Source organism: Gymnoscopelus braueri (genome assembly GCF_963280865.1).
Source record: "Gymnoscopelus braueri genome assembly, chromosome: 22".
Taxonomy (NCBI): domain Eukaryota; kingdom Metazoa; phylum Chordata; class Actinopteri; order Myctophiformes; family Myctophidae; genus Gymnoscopelus; species Gymnoscopelus braueri.
The window spans coordinates 43,442,793-43,455,202 of record NC_137624.1 but is presented as its reverse complement, the minus strand read 5'-3'; the positions used below and the strand labels follow the sequence as shown (position 1 = coordinate 43,455,202).

At 39.2% G+C, this 12,410-nt stretch overlaps 1 protein-coding gene across 1 annotated transcript in view; it reads left to right on the top strand.

The window, feature by feature from the left end:
- LOC308077940 (uncharacterized protein) overlaps positions 1 to 12,410 on the top strand; it is a 79,449-nt gene that overhangs the window by 28,967 nt on the left and 38,072 nt on the right. Inside the window, 1 exon segment of the mRNA XM_080418962.1 lies at positions 11,989 to 12,168. Coding sequence (XP_080275088.1) covers positions 11,989 to 12,168 — 180 coding nt within the window.

The following is a 12,410-nucleotide window of genomic DNA, read 5'->3' as shown; positions in this document are numbered from 1 at the left end:
AACATGATATTTTGACACTTTAAAAACTGAAAATTTACAAATAACTAATGGGTATAAATACATGTATTTAAACCTTTTTAAATGTCTCACCATTTCCTGCATTTTTGGGTGAGCGGGGAACATAGAACCTTTTTTTGGTTGAGTGGGGAACATAGAACCTTTTTTAGATCCTTTTTTGGTTGAGTGGGGAACATAGAACCTTTTTTTGGATGAGTGGGGAACATAGAACCTTTTTTAGACCTTTTTTTGGTTGAGTGGGGAACATAGAACCTTTTTTTGGATGAGTGGGGAACATAGAACCCTTTTTTGGTTGAGCGGGGAACATAGAACCCGGGGAACATAGAACCTTTTTTTGGGGGGGAGGGGAACATAGAACCTGGGGAACATAGAACCTGGGGAACATAGGTACGGTCCCCTCAGCATCACAGGTCGGACTGGGGGTTAAGTCCCTATGGACATACTAGCATCATGTCCTGTGCTCAATCAATCAATAGGCCAATAATAGTATTGATACAGAGGCTGCCATATCGATACGGCAGGAAATTCTGTGTGACGCGGCTTAAAAAATCAGCTATGGTGTGTGTGTGTCTGAGAATTTTTCATTTGCATTGAATGATTAAATCTTTTGCATTCATCCACAAAACATTATTTATTTTGTATTTGTATTCATTTCCTTGCTTTTTGTTTAACTCTTACCCTGACAGAGTTTTTTCAGAACAGTCTGTAGCCTCTGCCAGGGTTTTGACCGATTTTGGTACCTTTTCGCATAGCCACAAAATATTTTTCTCAAGTATGATTGATCCCCAGAAAATTTCTAATCACAGATGAGATTCAGGTGTGGTTTCACAAATGTCAACGAGGTCAATTTGACCTTGTTGTCATGTGTTGTTTGATGTTTGAAAATAGCTCAAAACCAGTGGTTTCAAACCAAAAAACATTGTGAATTGTTTGTCCGTTTCAATTTCATTGAAGTGGCTGGAGCAGCAAATCTTTGGAAATTGTTATCTCCTTATTCGTTTGGAATATCGAAAAGGTGTCAATACTAAATAATTAGAGAATCTTTTTAGATTTTTTTTTTTTTTTTCAGGACGTTTTTAAACGTCTTTGGCAGGCAACAGCTAATTTCTCAAAGACGTTTATAAACGTATTTGGCAGTTATAGAGTTAAATGTTATCAACTACGTTTTTCAAATTGATTTGGAAATGTCGGCCAATATATTGATCAAAACTATTTAGCAGTAAGGTCATTATTAAAAATCAACGCATATCGCGATTCATCTCGTATCGTGGCCTCTGTATCGTGATGCGTATCTATCGTGAGGTTATAGGCAATACCCCAGCCCTATTCTACATCATGTGACATCCTAGCATCATGTCCAGCCCTATTTTACATCATGTGACATCCTAGCATCATGTCCAGCCCTATGTTACATCATGTGACATCCTAGCATCATGTCCAGCCCTATTTTACATCATGTGACATCCTAGCATCATGTCCAGCCCTATGTTACATCATGTGACATCCTAGCATCATGTCCAGCCCTATTCTACATCATGTGACATCCTAGCATCATGTCCAGCCCTATTTTACATCATGTGACATCCTAGCATCATGTCCATAGGGTGTACTGCCTCACGCTAAGGAAACAGGAGACGGGTTCCTAACCTCTGGGCCAACGGACTTCTTACTTTATATCAACAACGAATATATGAATGAATACATGGACCTTTTACAGGTCTATTTAGTTCCATTTTTATACTAGCTAACACTGAGGATTCTGCAGTGCAGATTGAGGTCCCAGCAGAGATGAAAATAATCAAATCTAATGGAGTCTGTGGCCTAATGCATAATAATAATAATAATAATAATAATAATAATAATAATAATTCATATCAACTAGGGGTCTCTGAATGAACAAACCTTGAGAATCACTGCTTTAAAAACACGTGTCCCAATGTCTGTGTTGTTGTTCCTGTGCTTTAGAGATGAGAGACAATAACTGCATCAACACACAGGAGAGGAGGAGGAGAGAGAGAGAGATGGGGGGAGGAGAGGGAGGAGGAGAGAGAGAGAGAGAGATGGGGGGAGGAGAGGGAGGAGGAGGAGAGGGAGGAGGAGGAGAGAGAGAGATTGGGGGAGGAGAGGGAGGAGGAACAAGAGAGAGAGATGGGAGGGGTAGGAGGAGGAGAGAGAGAGAGATTGGGGGAGGAGGAGGAGGGAGAGAGAGAGATTGGGGGAGGAGGAGAGAGAGAGATGGATGCAGAAGGGGGTGTTGTAGGACACTCCTATATGTCCTTGACTGCTCCTGTGTGTGTGTGTGTGTGTGTGTGTGTGTGTGTGGGGGGGGGGGGGGGGGGGGGGTGTGTGTGTGTGTGTGTGTGCCGGAGTGTGTGTGTGTGTGTGTGTGTGTGTGTGTGTGTGTGCGCACGTGATGCTCACACACACACACTGGGAGAACGCCCAAGAAGTCTGTGTGTGTGTGTACCTTTTTTTTTTTTTTGCTTGTGAGAGCTGTTTGTACCATATGATGCATTACCCCTCCCCCCTCCCCTCTCCTATCAGTATATGGAGGAGGGTGTTGAGATGAGGGTTCAGTTCACACACCGACCCGTTAGCCAGAGTGTGGAAGGATAACATGGCTCTATAGCAGAGCAGGCTATAGCAGGGCTATCCGTCTGGTAAACATAAACAAGCAGTTTGAGGAAGGGATGAGGTTCGGTACGATGGAGGCGGGGTTTGTTACGATGCAGGGGGGGTTTGTTACGATGGAGGGGGGGTTCGGGCTGCTTGAGAGCTTTTTGGCAGACAGTGAGTATGAGGTAAGGAACCAGCCGACCCGAGGCTTTGCATCCGTATCTGTGTAATACTGTAAACGTCTCTTCTCCTGCTGCTTGATTCATACTTTGTCGTGCAATGGGGTCGAGCCCCCAAAAGAACAGCAGATCTACGAGCTCGCAACGCGTCGCGGATGCGACGCGTTGCGAGCTTGTAGATCTGCTATTTTTGGTGCGCCACATCTTCACATGACTAAGTATAAATCAGGGTGAAGGAGAAGGAGTCTAGGCTATATACGTAGGCTTGACAAAATGACCTGTTTGACATGATTATTATGAGCAGAACCGTTTCAGAATTTTTCACTGACAAAACAATAAGGTTAGTTCTTTGGCTTTGCTGTTTACTTCTAAACCTGGATGATTGTTGTCTCTTACTTATGTAGAAATAGTTTTACTACTGGAAGCTTTTTTTTGCGTGTTGCTCTCTGAATTGTCTTAGGGAACGCATCTGTGTCATTTTTTTTTCTTCTTTGGGATATTAAAAAACAGCTTGTAGATCTGCATTTTTTTTTTTAAATTGTGAACATTTTTGCAAATCTTTGAATATATATACCGGTATATATATATATATTATTTTTTTAAGCGAACATTTGTAACTAAAATCTTTGCTTCTGGGGGGTCCCTGGAACAAAATATTTTCAGATGGGGGTCCGTGGCCAAATGCATATAATTTTGGGGGTCCTTGACATGAACTAGTTTGAGAACCACTGATATAGCAGTTTTTTTAAAAAAAACTGTTAGGATTTAGAAGACATTAATACAATCCCCAGAAGCAATAAGATTTGAGTTACAAATGTTTGCTTTAAAATATATATATATATATATCCAAAGATTTGCACACACTTTTTCATGATTTTTCAAAAATAGCAAATCTACAAGCTCATAGCGTGGCACTATGAGCTTGTATTTCTGCAAAAAAAAATAATTGCCAAATAAATCTAAAAATGACAGAGATGCTTTCCCTGGTCTTAATGGATTAATCATAATCTAGTCACAGTACAGTCACCAATGCTTTTGGGGTATTCTTTGTCATCACCCATTGTCAGTGTTGATTTTGACAGCAAATTTTGATGTAGTTTTAGTCATAGTCTTTTGAATAAAATTCCATTTAGTTTTAGTCATATTTTAGTCACCTGAAATGTTTTAGTTTTTGTCTAGTTTTAGTCGACTAAATATCATAAGATTGTAGTCGACTAAATCTACAGTTGATTTAGTCGACTAAAATGTATTTTGGCGGACGTTGATGGCGTCGTAATGGCTTATTTTACACTTGGTTGCACTCTGAAAATAGCCGATCTACAAGCTCACAACGCGTCGCAGCGTGACGCGTTGTGAGCTTGTAGATCTGCTATTTTCAGAGCGCAACACCCGAGCGCAACCAAACATAAAATAACTTGTCTTTTAGTTCTACTGGATCTCTTCTCCACTAGATCCCTCACTAACATTTTACTCTAGTTTTTATTTGTTGACGAAATTGTCAATATATTTAGTCTTAGTTGTAGCCATCATAGCTTAGTTTTCATTTCGTTTTTATTTAGTTTTCGTCGGTGAAAAAAAGGTAGTCGACGGAAACATTTTTCGTCACAGTTTTAGTCATACACACTGTGTGAGATTTGTCCTCTGCATTTCTCTCGTCCCAGCTATTAGGAGCAGGAGGTGCTATTAATACTGCACCCAGGTTCTCATCCTGACTATCAGGAACAGGAGGTGCTATTAATACTGCACCCATAGGGGCAGTTAGGGGTTAAGTGTGCGGCTCAGGGACACACAGACACTTTTATTATGTATTTATTGACCCTCTCGTTCCCAGATGGTCTCTCTACCTTTTATACTTATTGTCTCCGCCAGGCCGAAAGGCATTTTACTCTCTCAAGAGTTACATTATTGTTAAAGGGTCTACACCATGAAAATCACTTTTTTCTTGTTTTTTTGTATTTTTTGGGGTCCCCAGTGTCTCTTGTACCCAAAATAATGTTTTTTTTTTTAATTCAGTCATTCCTTCTCATTTCATGGATTTCCAGAATGGGCGTGTCTGAACAGGCGATCTCAGAATGGAAATGTTTATGATGTCACAAACATTATTGATGGCAAACCCAATGTTAAATGAAAAGTGCCCGAATCGCTCCGAAACTTTTTCTACCCCCCCTAAGTGGGGGTCTACGAACAGATTTTGGCTCCGCCCCCCGGAAGTGGGTGAAACAGGCACCTCAAACACTTGGTGGAATTGTTCAAAAATGTTCAAAGTGTTTTTTTTTCGATTTTGTATTTTTCTTAGATGCTTCTTTTTATGCAGACTTTTTCCATTTTTTTTTTTTTTTTAATATTTTTTTTAAATATTTTTTTGTATTAACAGACAGAATTGCTCAGTAGCCCCCCCCTGCCCAAGAGGACGTTTTGGTATTGCAGCTGAAAGTGCTGTATAAGCCAGAGACAATTGACTTGGGATGAGTATATCTGAGTGATGATTTAGGCTCAAACCTTTTGAAAAAGGTTTGAGGGACATACACCATATGATATTAAATATCAAATATTTTTTTTAAATTCATGGTGTAGCTCCTTTAACTCTAAGACTGCCAGAGTTTTTTTTTCATCTACATTGCTTAATTTACAAGAAGTCACACAATTAGAGAATGTAGAAGAATTGTTATTTTGATCAACGTTTGCCTGTTATCTCTCCTATTGGTACCAACATCAACACAGCATGGATGGAATTGTGGACAAAATCTTATCCAACGACCACAAAATATTTGTACGTTTTGTGTCTAAGAGTCTAAATCTCATCTAAACGGTGGTTCCGTGGCTCTAATGCCGAATAAATAATGGACCCTGATATGAAAAGGGTTGAAAACCACTGATTTAATCCTCGTGACTCATGTGTTTGATGTAGCGTAGGAGATGTCACTAAACGAAGCGTGCAAATCTGTAGGATTTCAGCTGAAACGTGTGTCTCCATTGACGTGGTTTTAGCATAATAGGTTAACCCATTAAGACCTGGAACTGTGTCATTTTTAGATTTGAGCTAAAAAGCATTATTTTACACTTTGGGCTATTCAAAAATAGCAGATCTACAAGCTCATAGCGCGGCACCGAGTGCCGCGCTACGAGCTTGTAGATCTGCTATTTTTGAAAAATCTTGAAAATGTGTGCAAATCTTTTAATATATATCGTTTTAAAGCGAACATTTTTAACTAAAATTTTTGCTGGAACAAAATATTTTGATGGGGGACCGCGGGCAAATACATATAATTTTGGGGGTCCTTGACATGAAAAAGATTGAGCACCACTGATATAGAAACATACGTTTTTCAGAAAACTGTTGGGATTTAGGAGACATGTAGAATCGGCTTCAGGTCTTAAAGGGTTAAAGTGATTTTTTTCCCCCACGTTGCAGCTGCAGACATCAGACAGTAAATCCAGGTCAGGCAGACAGCAGTTAGACTCCACATACAGTATATCGTTTCTGTTGTATTTACAGAACAGTTACTTGGAAAAAATTACCTGTGATCCAATGGATCTAAGTAGTTAATATTTAGTCATAAGTTCTTGTTAATACTTGATTGGTTAAATATTCATAAAACACACAGACGGACCTTTACTACTTTTAAACCTGGCGTCACTATTTTTGCGCATTTCATTATAGGCCGAAAATAGCTGATCTACAATCTCACATCGTGGCCCTTTTGTGAGCTTGTCGATCAGCTATTTTAGCTACTTTTAAAGTAAAAAAATAAGGGCATTCATTTATGGGGAAAACATATATATAAACATAAAACATAAACAGATGGAGATACTGTAACAGGGTTTCTTTCACAGTGCTCAGATACTGGCATTAAAAAGTGTTATTTGTACCTCTACATGTTACTGTCCCAAACAGCCGAGAGAGAGCCTGTTGTTCATAATGATGAAATGCATTGCATGTGCTGCTCATATTTTATACTGCTCTCTGTAGTATGAAAAGCATCTTAGGAAAATATCCATAATATCCATGAGGAGGATAAATAAATTCCCTTGAGATGCAGCGTCTCCTTTTCAAGGGGCTAGTGTTGATTTTGACAGCAAATTTTGATTTAGTTTGAGTCATAGTCTTTTGAATAAAGTTCCATTTAGTTTTAGTCATAATGGCTGATTATACACTTGGTTGCATGCTGAAAATAGCCGATCTACAAGCTCACAATGCGTCGCGCTGCGACGCATTGTGAGCTTGTAGATCGGCTATTTTCAGAGCACAACACCCGAGCGCAACCAAACATAAAATGACTTGTCTTTTAGTTCTACTGGATCTCTTCTCCACTAGATCCCTCACTAACATTTTAGTCTAGTTTTTATTTGTTGACGAAATTGTCAATATATTTAGTCTTAGTTTTAGTCGACGAAATCAACACTGCAAGGGGGTCCTCGTGATGTGGGGGATGGGGGGCCATCATATGTGTCTCTTCCCACAGTACATATAGCATGAAGGCCAAAACCGTTAAGATATATATATCGGTAGAGCTGTCATAGCAGGCTCTGGAGTCACAGAACACGATAGGTTTACCGATTCAATCTTAGACCGTATAATCTTGTATATCAGTAAAGTCAGTCTAGGAGGGTATATTCATATTTGACTGTAATAAATCTGAATAAATCCATATGAACCAATCAGAAATTGTAACTTTCCAAAGCATTACATTGTTCTTTTTCTTCACTCCTCCTAGTCAATTTATTATTTATTTAGATCCCCATTAGCTACTACATCAACATATTACATGACAGGATAAGAAGACAGTACAAAATTTAAAATAAGTTTAGTGTCAAAAACGTAGAACTGCATCCAGTAAGTAGGTTACTCTATGTAACATGGTGGCTGTGAATTTAAAACCCAATCCACACGACAAGACAGTTGTCCCTGGATTAACCCATTAACCCATTAACTGCCAGAGGTATTTTCATATTTTTTTTAGCCAGTGCCAGAGTCTTTCGTTGAAAAAAAAAAAGTACTCAGGAGCCGAGATACAGAATTTTTAAGTTTTAAGTTAACAAGGAAGTGGATAGGAGTCTAGATCTTCGAAAAAATCATATCTCCTTGGTCTTTGGGTCAAATTGGAAAAAATAAATATTTTTTTAGTTCACGTAGATCTACGCGATTGGCACGTGGCGGCTTTAAATAGGTTCGCGTAGATCTACGTGATTGGCAGTGAATCGGTTAAGACCTGGAACGCATCTGTGTCACTTTAGATTTCTTTGGCTATTCAAAAATAGCAGATATACAAGCTCATAGCGCGGCACCGAGTGCCGCGCTATGAGCTTGTAGATCTGCTATTTTTGAAAATTCTTGACATTTATTTTCCAAAAACAGTTTTTTTCAAGAATCGCCTCAGGTCTTAAAGGGTTAAAATAATACCAATAACATTCATCTAACATCAAACATATTGATATGAAAACGTAAGTAGCACCAGACAGACGCCACTGAATACAGAAAGCAATGTTGTCAAACATACTAAGACAAAGGAAAGATCAGAAATGGCTGCCAGAATGATGACAGTGGTTCTCAACGTGTGGTTCCGGGCACCCTCCAGGGGTCCTTGAGGGGGTTCCAGGGGGTCCCCCATGCAGCTAAATGATTGATAGTTAGGAATAAAAAAAAGACCTTTACGGGTCTGTAGCTCTGAGCACCCAGTTGTACACGCTTAGAGCTGAAATAACACTTCCAGAGATTAAATAATAATAATAATAATAATAATAAACTTTATTTGTATAGCACCTTTCATGACATGAAATGCAGCTCAAAGTGCTTTACAGAGCAAGAATACAATTACAGTTGCAACCAATTTAACAATAAAGCAAAAAATAAAATAAAAATAAAATAAAATAAAAGCAAAAGCATAAAACGACATTAAAATATGCAATACAGTGAGGACTTAAAAATCAACCAAAGAATCAGCTAAAAGCAAGAGTGAAGAAATAGGTCTTGAGCTGTGCTTTAAAGCAATCGACAGAGGCTGCCTGTCTTAGGTGTAATGGGAGTTTATTCCACACTGTCGGTCCGTAAAAGCAGAATGCTGCTTCACCGTATTTTTTACATGTCACTGTAGGCACCTCGAACAGGTCAGCACTTGAAGACCTGAGGGGCCGGTTTGGAACATATCTCTCAAAAAGGGCCACTTCACCCATTTTTCAACCTTATCTCCACATAATTGGTCTTCACTAATGCTCATTATAACATGTTTACTCGGTCTGTGTCTCAGAGGAGGGCTGTGGGACAGTTCAGAAACCTGCCTACCAGTGACATCATCGATGGGGATTACAAGCTAATAGAAACTGAAGGCTTTTTCTTCCTGGAAAGCTAGCATGCTATCATAGCCATTGTTCTCGCATAATGGAAAAAATAAATGTAAATCTTGTTTGAAAATAGGGTATAGCAGTGGCGGCCATTTTGTGGTGCCACAAATCGAAAGGCCATGCATTTTTCCCATAGAGATTTCCGACAATATTTATATAAATGATTGGAGCCTGGAACCAAGCCATCCAGGAACCTGGTGAATCATGACCATAACACCTTTGATTCTGTGTCAAACAATATTTGAAAACCGCAAAAGACAGGGGTATTTATTAAATATAGTATATAATATAATTAAATATAATAAAAAAAATTGACACAGAATCAAATGTTTGAATGAATAGACAAAAATTGTACCATGTTTTAATGAGCATTAGGTGAGGACCAATTATATGAAGACAGGTTGAAAATGCGTGATGTGGTCCTTTAAAAGAAAGAATGATATCAAATGGGGGTCCCTTTAGAATTACACCGCACTATCCCCTAAGGCCACGCCCCTTGAACCCAAACACGCCCCCACGGCCGCCTTGAGTGACAGCGATGCGTCCAAACACGCCCCCACATAGGCTCATAGAGAACTAAAAATAGATAGGCTTATAGACACTTCCCCTATTTGTAGAATCACTTCCACAAATCAAAAAATAATAAAAACATGCCATTTATTTTATTCTATTTTGATTTGTAGAAGTGATTCTACAAATAGGGGAAGTTCTCTATAAGCTTATCTATTTTTAGTTGTCTATAAGCCTATCTATTATTGTTTTTAAACTCAACAATAGCTGCAATAGCAGAAAGATGAGGCACCTTAGCATGTTAATTCATGAGAAAGATGGGGCGTTATATAGGCTACTCCATACTCCATTATTATTATTAAGTTGGGTGGCATATAGACCTACTTATTATTATCCTACAATTTAGTGAGACCAAACTTCCATTCATAGGAAAATCGTCCAGAAGAGAAAGGGAGGAAATAATAACTGTGAAAGGCAGCAGCAAACAGAAGGGTGTTTTAACCCTTTAAGACCTGAGGCGATTCTTAAAAAAAATCAAAATCCTAACAGTTTTTTGAAAAAAATCAACAACAAAAAAAAATCAAGATTTTTCAAAAATAGCAGATCTACAAGTTCATAGCGCGGCACTCGGTGCCGCGCTATGAACTTGTAGATCTGCTATTTTTGAATAGCCAAAGACATCTAAAGTGACACAGATGCGTTCCAGGTATCAATGGGTTAAAAGGCGAGCTAAAGAACGTTGTCTATGTAATATAAGTATAAATATAATAATTCCGTTGTGTCATCGCCTTGATATATAACTGCGTTAACCTATGTTCTCATAGCAAACAGTCAGGACGGCCGTGGGGGCGTGTTTGGGTTCAAGGGGCGCGGCCTTAGGGTCTAGTGCGGCATAATTCTGAAGCATGTGTCCGTGGCCTATAGAGTACAGAAGTCCTGACGTCACTCGTTCATCCCCAGGTTCGCAAAGTCATTTCTCTTATGGAGAATAACATTGGGTCGTCTTAGAATCGTCTCGTATAAGAATTGTGGTCCAAAAATAAACAAACTGTCTCGGCGATATTGTCAGGGAGGAGGTTCTGTATCGTTTATGATAGTCAGTCACTCATATTTGATACAGTCTGTTTCTGGCGAAAATGTTACTAATTCGGTCGGAAGTAACATTATCGTTTTCTCACCGTCAGTTGATGCTTCATATCCATAAGAGTCAAACCGCCGGGATCATTTGTTTATTTTTGGAACATAGTTCTTATTTGACGTGATATTAAATACTTCTATGGGGATTCAGAATGGGGGGTGGAAAACCGCGAACCAGGTAGACAAACCTAGGATGTGTAAATTACGTCAGACTTCGGTGCTCTATAATCTCGCGTAACAAACTGGGGGGGTCCTTCAAATCGACGCGGCTTGAGAATCACACTGATATAATGACATCTCTCTCCATTGTATAGCCCAGGCCATAGAGCTGGACGATGTAGAGAATCAACAACACTGATGTAATGACATCTCTCTCCATTGTAGCCCAGGCCCTAGAGCTGGATGATGTAGAGCAGGGGTTCTCAAACTTTTTTGGCCCAGGGCACCCCTATAAATATTTTTTTCATCCGAGGCACCCCTACTTTATTTTCATAATTTTCACTCCCAGCACCTTATGCCATTTACTTACATATGGCCTATATTAGATTACATTTAGCATAACAGTATGATCTAACAATTTTTTTATCAAAATTATTAAAGTTTTTTGTTAATTATTATAAGATGATGACAACATCTGAATGAATAGTGTTGTATTGAGTAAATCAGATTGGGTTGTACGTTCAAATTATTTCAAGTAATTACATATTACCCACATATATTCATCAAATGTAAACACATGTCATCAGATGTAAACACATTTCAAGTGCAAATTCACTTACATTCCAAAAAGTCCATATTTCCTTCAAAAATCGATAAAAAATCGTTGCGTAAGTCGTTACTCTCTTTTCTACACTCTGGGGGAAACAGGCAGTAGGCGCATTTGCTATTTATTCTAACACAGATATGTTTGCGAGGTAAACTTGAGATAATAGCCATTTTGGTTAGAACCGACTGAAAATAACTTTGTACTTCACTCTTTAAATGATATGAAAAAAATATATAGATTTTTTTTTTTTTCAAAAAAAAAGAAAAAAAAAACTTTTTTTTTTTTTTTTCTCCAAATATCATAAAATTTTCGGGGCACCCCTGGACTGCCGTCGCGGCACCCCAGGGTGCCGCGTCACCCACTTTGAGAACCCCTGATGTAGAGAATCAACACTGATGGTAATGACATCTCTCTCCATTGTAGCACAGGCCCTAGAGCGGATGATGAGTCCCACGTCGGGCCCCAGCCCCAACCCCAACGTCCCGTCAGAATACTGCAGCACCATACCCCCCCTGCAGCAGGCCCGTGCCGCTGGCACTCTAAACTCTCCACCGCCCACCGTCATGGTGCCCGTGTCTGTTCTCAAACAGCCGAGCAGCGACAGTACGAAACACCCACTTATATAACATACCTCTCACCACAGGGCTGGGCCATGTGAACTTGTGAATCCAATGTTAATCGATTCTGATTATAAATTGGCGGATCTATAAGCCCATGACGTGGTTCGCTTTCGCGACGCGTTGTGAGCTTGTAGATTTGGCAATTTTTACCCTATTATCCAGTGGTGGAAAGTAACTAAGTACATTTACTTAAGTACTGTACTTAAGTACAATTTTTAGGTATTT